The sequence below is a fragment of the Arachis duranensis genome, chromosome 9, assembly GCF_000817695.3.
Source record: "Arachis duranensis cultivar V14167 chromosome 9, aradu.V14167.gnm2.J7QH, whole genome shotgun sequence".
Classification (NCBI taxonomy): domain Eukaryota; kingdom Viridiplantae; phylum Streptophyta; class Magnoliopsida; order Fabales; family Fabaceae; genus Arachis; species Arachis duranensis.
The window spans coordinates 68758308-68769051 of NC_029780.3; the positions used below are offsets into that span (position 1 = coordinate 68758308).

The window sequence follows — 10744 nt, forward strand, 5'->3', positions numbered from 1 at the left end:
CGTAAATTTTGTCCTTTGGTTCCAAGTTACCAAGTGACTAGAAGGAAGAGTATGTTAAACAACAATGTTTAAAGAATGAAATTAAGTTTGAGTGTGTTAGAAAATTTTTAATAAGTTAGAGTTAAATAGAATGTTTGAGAGAATTGCATTAATTCTAGAGAGAATTCTTTGATTAGGAATCAAAACAATAGAATTGAAATAGAATATATAGAGTGTATTTGAAATAATTATTGTCTTTTTATTATCGCCACTAATCCTTTTTAGTGAGAATAATTTTGGTAATATCATAACACATAAGAATAGAATTGGAAATTAGACCATTTTTGGTCGAATTTGATTTAAATTGAATCATGAAAATTAAATTCTTACTAGAATTGAAATTTGCATTACTTTTTATTGCCTAAGTATGAAAAAAAAACTCTAACTCTTGAAGAAATTGATAAAATTTAAGTTTATAATCTTTTGAATGTCATAGATCTAACCACAGCATCTAGAATTCTAATTCTAAAATGCACGAGTGTGTCACATAAAATGATTTATTATCACAAATGATTAATAGTTATTAGTTATGTTTTTCATTTCAATAATTTCTTTTTAATTTTTTATTCATATTCTTATGAGATCAAACTTATGTCATTTTTATATATATTGATCTCTCATGTAGAATGAACATAATTTATAAGTTAATTGACTTCAATATTTAAATTAGCATATTTTTAGAGTGCACCAATAATCATAATATTTATAGAATATAAGTGATGAATTGCATATAATAAAATAAAAAATTGTTATATGATTAATGTTTACTGTAATTAGCTTAAAATGTAAAGTTTAAAATAAAAAAAATTAAAATAATTTACCACAGTTTAAATATAAGAACAAGAACAGTATAAGCTGATATTATGTCTTGCTTCTAAAGTGTTGTTTTGACCAAATTTTCTTAAATCCGTATTTCCTAGTTGCGATCATTGTATTGGTTACTTTCATCACATCATCCTCTTTTGATTCACGGTATAAGGTCACTGATTCTATGTCCCCGTACTTGACACGGGTCTTAAAACTAGTTTGAATTAATTATTTTTGAGAGGTTGTGATCACATGTTCTTCTAGAGGATTGACTTTCTCTTGAGCCTCTTTCTCTTATTTGTTAATAACATCTGTTCGTACTCTGACTCAACAGATAAAAGTTAGGCCTAAAAAGACAAAAGGCCCATTAATAAGGTGGCCCTTCACGATAAGTCGAACCTCTTAAAGAAGTTAGACAATGTCATAAAGGTCCAGTTTTACTTGACTAAATAAGTAACTGACTCCTTAAAACTTTTCTATTATCTCTATCCCATCTAGAAGATAAATCTCAATAAACTTTCAAGATAAAGGAAACGCTTATCTATCAGAAAAGATAGAACTATTCCAACAAAAGTGGTTATCTATCCTACTATAAATACACTGACACCTCCCAGGTATAAAATACGTTCTAATCTTCTAAAAGCCTGCTTAAAGACCTTACTAACTTAAGTATTACAGTCTCTTGCAGGTGTCACCCCCACATCTTCATGAGGAACTCAGACAGGCGGCACCTTGGTACTGAAGAGGTCGGACGCTGCCTCATAAAGGGACCTGAATCTCACGTTCAGACCCAAATCAACGTTTTAGATCATTCTTGGAACATTGGCGCCGTTGCCGGGACCATTGGGGCTTCAACTCAAAGTTATTGACATTCACAGTGGGTATTACAATTCTACTTCCTCAACTCCTAAGATTAGGAGTAGTGAAAGATCCAAGGTCTTAGCACACTCGTTAGCAGTAACGTCAGCAAAAGCCTCCAGTTTTCCAAGGTCAACAGTGGTCTCCGCAATGAAAAAGGTTTTCTCCTAGAATTTTTTTAGTAATTCTAATTGGTGAGTGAAGGGATTTTATGGAAACCCCAAATGTGAACAATGTATGAAATGTGGTATCCCACTGAAACGACGACGTTTTTTGGTGGATGTGGATCAGGACAACTAAACCCTTAACTATTTTATATTGTCCATGTATGCAATAAACATCCACTTTAGCAACGAGATATGCCAGCACACAAGGTTAATGTGACACGTCAATATTTTTTCATTCAGAGTTGATGAAAAAAATCTACATAAATTGCATTGTGTCACAGAAGTAGAGGGTAGACACTAAAGTGGGTCGTTTTTATCATGAGAAATTGTGTTGTTATTTGAAAAAATGGACCGGAACTGAGTTGGTACTTCACTCTTATTTTGGTACAATGAATAAAGAGTAAACTATTAAAATAGTATCCAAAGTTCACACTACTAATAAAAATAACCTAAGAAGATGTTAACAACAAATGAGCTCCTGAAAGATTTACAAACACAACAAGAAAGTTAGATATTAAATATATATTCTAAAAAAAGACTTTAGAAGTCATATTTTAATGCAATCTTTTACAAACATTGTTAGAAAAATAAAAAATTTTCATCTTCAAAATTGACCATTTTATGTTAAGTGAATTTTTTTGAAAATTTTTTATTTTGAATGACCAAATATTTTTGAAAAATAAAAAATATAGAAATTAAATTTTGTTGCGAATTTATTTTTTGTATCTTTTAAATATTTATTTAAATATTGTCACAAAATTTCGGATTAAATGAATAAATTATTTGGTAAATACAAAAGATTTTTTTGTTATTTATAAAAAAATAATAATATAATACATATTAATTATTTTTAGGTTTAATTACTCTGTTGGTCCCTATAATTTTGCAAAATTTTCAATTAGGTCCCTATATTTTTTTTCCTTTTAATTGGGTCCCTATATGTTATTTTTTTTCAATTTAGTCCCTATTAATGTTAAACGTCAAAAAAATGTCAGTGAATTGTAAAATTATTTTTATACCCTTAAGGACCTAATTGAAAAGAAAAAAATATAAGGACTTAATTGAAAATTTACTGAAACTATAAATATTTAATGAAAAATATTCCTATAATCCCTATTCAATGATTCTAAGACATGAAAAATATTCTTATAATCCATTTATTTTATCACTATCATTCCTTTATTTATTTATACTAGTTGAATCCCCGTACATTTGCACGGAATCATATACTCCATTTCAATAAATAAGTTAAAAAAAATTTTAATATTCACATCTAATAATGTCAAATTGAAATGCATTGTACATGTAACCTTGATAAAAAATTTTCCTTGCATAATATCGATTGATAATAATATGAACACAATTAGTATTAATATCACTTAATAGAAAACAAAATAATTACAAACATAAACTATATTGCTTAAAGTAATTCTATTTTTTATGTTCATTATATCATTGTTACAATATCATAAATATATAGATATTTTAAAAATTTTATTTTTGTTAGGCTTGTCAAAATAAAATGTCCTTGTACAGAATTTTCAATAAGGATTAAGTGTCACATCCATGAGGAGACATCTTGGTTGTATCCATAAAAATCACATCCTCTTACTCTGCCCCTTCACCCCTAGCATTTTTCATGTTACGATCCCAACCTCCATCCTCATAATCAGCTGCAATAAAACCAATACCTGAAAGAAAATGTAACAACCATACCAAATATGTTCATAGAATAAACATTCTGTCAACCTATTTAATTCACATATCCTTTCTAACAGTTTTTAAAGGAAAAATTCAGACATATTTTTCTACCATCTCTTATAAACCTACCTCCATAATCAAAATCACTTGATGCCTTCACTTAGTCAGCTGGTAATGGTGATCGATACTTAAAATGGCACAACAAATTAAAGATCATACCAAATACTCAAAATTTATATTGATAAAATTTTTTCAACGCATGAAATCTTAGAAACACCTAAAGAAGTGCAGAGAATCAGTCCACACATTTTTCTAACTTAATTAACAACAAACGCGGAATTAAAACAATAATTTGATCATTTGTGTTAAATCCCCAAAGTCCTCTGCATGTTGATAAAACCAAAGTGCATGAACAACTATAGTCAAAATAAGGAACTTTCAAAATGTTGTCTTGAACAATTCTACCATAACCACTTCTTGCAACTTACCCAAGTATTCCCGTAGCTTTTCAATGTCGTCAATTGCAGTTCAAAAGGGTGGAGTATTCTTTGGCTAAAAGGTTGAACCTAACCTGATCAAATAGAATGATTCTATAAAATTTAGGATAAAAAAAAATTCTGATTACTAGAGTCAATTCCCCCTCTAAGATGAATGAAGACCCGGTTGCTGCAACAAAATCATATTTAGAAAATCTATTAAATGATCATTTTTGCATCAATTTCTTTCTCTTTTTAACAAAGTTAGGTAATGAAAAATAACCACATAGCAAAGGCATAAATCCCTGCTTCATGATAGTTTGTCAAGCGTAGTTTTACCAAATGAAAAAGCCACCTTTTTTCACTTCTATAATTTTATTCATACCAAGATTTATGACCCAAAAACATCTTCACCAGCAATCCAAGCAACCTAACTTTAGTTTTGTCAAAAAAGTTATTCGTAATAGATTCAACACAAAACAGTTTCCAGACCCCTAACCTCAGTTTAAAATATCTATGTCATAACGCACACATGCTAAGAAGTACATACCCATTTCCTAGAACATGCAAGAAACTAAAGAGAAGAGATATTATTAGATGAAGTAGTGTCTACCTGATGATCATCTATTGGATATTTTATTCAATCTTAGAGTCATATTGATACAATTTTGTCATTAGCCACACTATTCAATCCTAGTCCTGGACTCTGTCTGAAATGGAAGCCACAGGAGTAGGCGCGAGGCAGCGAAACCAAGCGCGAGGGACGGAGCGGAGGCGCGGTGAGGGAGGGACAGAGGCACCGCGGCGAGGCGAGGGAAGCATGGAAGCACGGAGACACGGAGGCACGTAGGCGAGACGCGGCGAGGGAGAAAGGGACAGAGGCGCGGCGAAATACAAAGGATGAGTGGTCAGTGGAATACAAGGGATGAGGCACGACAGGGACGCCGAGAGGAGGAGGCGCGGCGAGAGGGCACCGTGCGGCAGATCCGGGGAGAGAACTCGATGAAGAGGTTAGGGCTAATTAAGGATATGTAAGTGTAGGGTGTATTTGGCAAACACGTTGGGGGAGAGAAGCCCGTTTGAGCTTCTTGAAAGTTTCACGTTGATGTTTGGCAATTTTTATCTTTGTAAACGCAGAATTGATTCTGCCTCTGAACCCACGTTTAGGAGAAGTTCAAATTTGTTACTTTTGCGTTTTACGTTTCACGTTTCATGTTTAGGAGAAGCTAAAATATTTCTTTTTTACCAACCCTACCCTTCATTTTCTTCTATAAGAATGATACTAGTAACTATTATCTTCATAGTCATTTTTTGTAGTTCTTCCTACTTCTTCATAATTTTTTAGTTTCATTTTTTTCATCAAAATCGTTCAGATTTATTTCAATCACTAACAAAATGAAATTTTTTATTTTTATTTGATTTTATTCGTATGAATTTTATTTACGTTTTATGGTTTTTTTTGTTCATATGATATATGTTGTTGGTTTTATAGAATTTTTATTATTTCTTATCTGTATAATTTTTTTTGTATTCTTTGATGTATTCTATTTTTGTTTTGTATTAATTTTTTATTTTTTATTCTGAATTTGTAAAATTTGTAATTGTAATTGTAATTATTATATACTACATTTATTATCAAAATTTTGAATAATATAAATTATGATCCTATAAAAAAAAAGGACAAAATAAATAAAAAATTAATTATAAGTAACAATAGAGTCATAAATAATAAAAATGTATAGTCTAAAATAATACTAAATTAAAGAGTACTGAGGATACTAAAAAAAATTATAGAATATTTTCTTTTTGTGTGATATTATAAAATTTATATTACTCTCTTTTATATTTTTATTTTTTATTGTATTTATTTTATTTATATGATAAATATTTTTATATTATTTTTTATAGTATTCTGATTTTGCAGGTATATAAAATTGATTTTGATATAAAGATTACCAAACATAAATCACGTTAACCCAAACTAACTTATCATCAAAATCAATTTTATACAAATTCTGGTTTGCAAACTGTAATCCAAACACACACTTAAACTTTACATATAATCCGTTAGCTCTAACCATTCAATATATAGCCTCTCTTTTTTTTTTCTTTTTACAGAATATATAGCCTCTTTATGTTTAGCAGCATTCTTTATCATTCAGTTTATTATACACTTTGCTGTCTTTTATATAATTTAACCGAACGAGTCTTATATCGAAACGGATAAAGGCTCCCAAGAGTAAGAAAATCCTATGTAGCAAGCAGGATGCCTCCTCTCCACAAGACCTAACTCGCAGGTAGTGGTAGCTGTCACACGATCTACTATGAGTGAATCACTTTGATTCAACTATCAATATTTAGCTCACTTATAAAGACCCTTCAATTAAGGTATAAAACCAAGTGAGATATACCTTATTTTCACATCTGCTGACATTTGCATCAAATTACCTGACTTTGGTATTAGAATTCTTTGTAGATACCCCAATTAGCAATTCGTGCTGAGAAAAAAGAGTTGCCAGTCATTCGCATTCTATATCTATTTGCCTTCACCAGCTCTTTATCGGAATAATAATATTAAAGGAGTCACCGTCTAAAACGTTTTTGTTTAAAGATATTTTTTAATAATTAAATTTTAATATATATAATCTATTAAATCGTATTATTTTTATTAAAATTAGGTCAGATAAATTAAGTTGATCAAAAAATAGTAAATTAAATTTTGAATGAATCTAAATTAATATTATTTTCTATAAATAATTACTATAATATTTTTATTATAGAAAATAATTAAAATACTCTTATTATATATATTAATTTTAAAAATAGGTATATAAAATTGATGTCTATTTTAGTAATTTTTCATCTAAAAGTGATTTTGAGTAGTATAATCCAAACAACATTTATTTTACTATAATCAATTTTGATATAAAGATTACCAAACATAAATCACGTTAATCCAAACTAACTTATCATCAAAATCAATTTTACAAAATCAATTTTATGCAAACTCTGGTTTGCAAACTGTAATCCAAACACACACGTAGAAGTGAGAAGGATTTTTTTAGAATTTAAAAAATATAAGAGTGTCTTGTTATCCTAAAAGAGAGAATATTTATTTTTTTAAGAGAATATTCTGTTATTTTAGATGTTTTTGTCACGGTAGGGATTTAATTGAAAAAAATAACGTATAAGGATCTAATTAAAAGAAAAAAATTATAGGGACCAAATTAAAAATTTTGCGAAATTATAAAACCAATAGAGTAATTAATCCTTATTTTTATCGTACTTTTAAATCAGGAGTTGTTTTCTTGAACCATCCTTTAAGATGGGCCTGAATATTTCGAATACTGACATGGGTAGTTAACTCGTGAATAAATACTGAATTTAGATAAACAATTATGCCCAAAAAGATTCCATAAGCATAACTGGGCCGGGCCTTCCAAAATGGTCCACTTATTAACGCAGTGTGTAAATTTTCTAAACTGCGACAGGCTGGTTTGAAATATTGGCAAGCAGCTGAGACTAAAAGCGACTGAGAGTGGCAATGGTAATGGCAATGGAAGAAGATGAAAAGCAACAAGAGGCGGTGTTGGTGACACCGGGCGAAGTTCTTGGAAGAGTCTCTGACATCAAACCAGGGAGAGGCGCATACGCTGCGCTTCACAACGAAACCGTTTACGCCTCCCTCACCGGTTTCCGCCGCACCTTATCTCCCCCCCCTGATTCCTCTGACCAGGTCTAGGGTTTTTTCTTTTCCCCAATTTAACTGCTTCTGTTCGTTAATTTTCCAAAGGTTAATTAAACTCTTGTTAATTTTCAGCGACCAACAGTTGAAGTAACGGGTCACAAGGCCCATGGACCTGTTCCCCAGCCTGGCTCTATTGTCATTGCACGGGTAATCTACAGCTAAAATATTCTTCTCTAATATTTTGGTATAGTTTCATTATTAATATTTAAAGTTCATGTTGCCATTTGATTATATATTATGCCATATACCTGCTTATATGCATTGGGAAAATTTAGTTGACTTTCACCTGACTTGGTAATACTCATATTTGAATTTAATTTCGATACATAGTTTTTATGGATGTTTGGTATAATTGTGAGGAAACTAGTTTTCCTGCACAGTTAGCGTAAAGAAGTCATGCATCTAATTATGTATTGCCAAAAGTAACTACTTTACATTGATGGTATAAATGGTCATTCAAAAGAGGGATGTTTTATGTTTTAAATCAAATTGGCCATTTTTTTTTTGGATCTGGCTCTTCTAAAGTTGTTCAATTTAGAGAAAAAAAGTATACCATTAATCACCATTGAATCAAGATAGTGGGACTCACAGATAATAAATGTTACAAATTCAAAGGTGATTAAAGCATCACTTTACCATTTTCTTAACATTGTCACTTTAGAGGATTTTTTTCCATTTTTTTTTGGCAACTATTCCTTTAAGTTTTGTTTTTAGTAATTATTAAAATGTTTATCATGACTGACTTGGCACTTTATTTGGGGCATTATAGATCACTGAAGTGATGGCTAAGACGGCATCGGCTGATATTATGTGCGTTGGTCCAAAGTCGGTTCGGGAAAAATTTACCGGCATCATAAGGTACACCCCATGCAACTATTCTAATTTGTTTCCCAAAACGATAGCATCACAATTTTAGAAGTATTCACAAATTGCAACATTAGCAAAATAACTACTTTTCAAACCACTATTTTAAACGCTCATCCAAAAGAGAGTTTTGATTGGGTGGCTATCGGTGCATCAAACTGAAATGTTAAGAGAAAATAGCTACCTTGGAATTTATTTTACTTTGTGAAATGTCAGGCAGCTTACATTGAAGCAACATTTCCCATAAACTCCTTATCTTTTATTCTCTATCTATATATGGCACGTACGTGTCTTCACTGTAATGTAGATAGGCTGCCTTAGCACTCAGACCTCCATTTGGTTACTGTTTGTATTGTTGGCTTGGTTGGCTGTAAGATGAGGAACCTGGATTTAGGTGACCTTCTTTACTTGACATCAAGTAAAGGTCAAGGTAATGCTTAATTGATTGCCCATTCATCAGTATGATACTGTCCTTTTTTTTTTTGAAAAATAAATAAATAAACAAACAAGTGGATGATAGTCATGCTATTCTTTTGGGTTTGGGAGTTGGCACTCAGCTGATCTAATAGTTGCCAATTTTTATGTATCTTACATTAAAAATGCATACATGGAGTTTGATTTTAAACAATTTTCTATTATGTTTTCTAGAACCTTTGGTTTATTGAATTACCATTCTAAAGAGGAATACTGGACTGCAGTTCTTCTTTTTCCTCTATTTTCTAATTTGTCGTCTGACTTTGGAGGTACTTTTGCAATTACATGAAAGAAAAAGAATAAGTGAGTTGGAGGAATGGTTGTTGGAATAAATGTCATATGCTTACACAGCTCCACCTTTTGGTTTATTAACATTTTATGTTTATAACCATCTCTTTATCATGCATCTCATGTTTGAACTGATGAGCTCCGATAATCATGTTTTGTGTCTCGGTGTATGAAACGTCAAGTATTCATAATTCTTGTTTTGACAGGCAGCAAGATGTTAGAGCAACTGAAATTGATAAAGTAGATATGCATCTCTCTTTTCATCCTGGTGACATTGTTAAGGCTCTTGTGGTAAGAGGTTTGATTATCTTAAATTCCAAATTTCCCTTGAATCAATTGGTTCTTAATTGAATATCTACTTAATTGCAAATCAGCTTTCGCTTGGGGATTCACGTGCATACTTTCTTTCAACTGCAAAGAATGAACTTGGTGTTGTTTCTGCAGAAAGCATTGCTGGTGAGTTTGTGCTCATTTTATGGGGTTTACAGCTACATGGTTGTCCTCATTTGTTTCTGGTTCTCTTAGTTTATGTGAATGGAGTATGTGACTACCTGTTTCTGTATATATTTATTGATTTAATGCCTTATGATTTATGAAATCCATGTGTGCCTTGTTATACTTTCTTTTTTATTTAGGGGCATGTATGGTTCCAGTAAGTTGGACAGAGATGCAGTGCCCATTAACAGGCCAAATTGAGAACAGAAAGGTTGCAAAGGTTGCAAGCTGACAAGAATACTAAGGTCCTGTAGAAATCTTCTAACAATTTTTCTTGTTATAGTGGTAAGTTATATTCGGGCAATTCTTGGTTACCATACAAGAGCCCTAGTTTGCACTTTATGTTACCAATTGTTTTAACATTGTAAGTAGCAGGAGAGCAGGACAATATTCTCCCCGTTTTTTGTTCTGTTTTTAAGGACCTAAACTTATGAAGTCTCATTTTTATAGTATACCAATTGGTTTAACATATTGCCAAGGCATTTTTTTATCAACATAATGTGGTAGAGCTAGGGTGAACATGGATCGGATTCGATTCGTAGATCCGCAATATTTTATCCGGATTCGATCCAAAAATTACAGATAAGATCCCTCCGTAGAGCCATTGGATCCGATCCGATCCATATACTGAAGCCTGAAGGATCGGATAGCGGATTTGAGATGAATACCCGCGGATCAGATCCGCATATCCGCAATAAATAAATAAATAATATATATAGCTAAATATAACCTAGCTAATAAACCCTAAATCCCCTTCTTCGTTTCGGCGCTCACCCCCAAATTACCTCAGTCCCAATCTCATCTAACTCCCCCTCCAAGTCACTGTC

The 10744-nt window shown here is 31.5% G+C and overlaps 1 protein-coding gene and 1 long non-coding RNA gene across 2 annotated transcripts; one reads left to right on the forward strand and one right to left on the reverse strand.

The window, feature by feature from the left end:
• Positions 1–3213: 3213 nt before the first annotated feature.
• Positions 3214–5096, reverse strand: LOC107465880 (uncharacterized). Its single transcript, XR_001587528.3, has 3 exons — positions 4662–5096; positions 4061–4143; positions 3214–3562 (listed from the first exon to the last, which is right to left on the reverse strand). It is a non-coding gene; the product is annotated as an uncharacterized LOC107465880 (long non-coding RNA).
• A 2432-nt stretch (positions 5097–7528) lies between these two features.
• On the forward strand, positions 7529–10386 carry LOC107465898 (uncharacterized). Its single transcript, XM_016084884.3, has 6 exons — positions 7529–7784; positions 7869–7943; positions 8566–8654; positions 9629–9713; positions 9797–9878; positions 10058–10386. Exons 1-6 carry the CDS (start codon positions 7593–7595, stop codon positions 10147–10149), a joined length of 615 nt encoding a protein of 204 aa, XP_015940370.1. The 5' UTR covers positions 7529–7592; the 3' UTR covers positions 10150–10386.
• Positions 10387–10744: the final 358 nt, after the last annotated feature.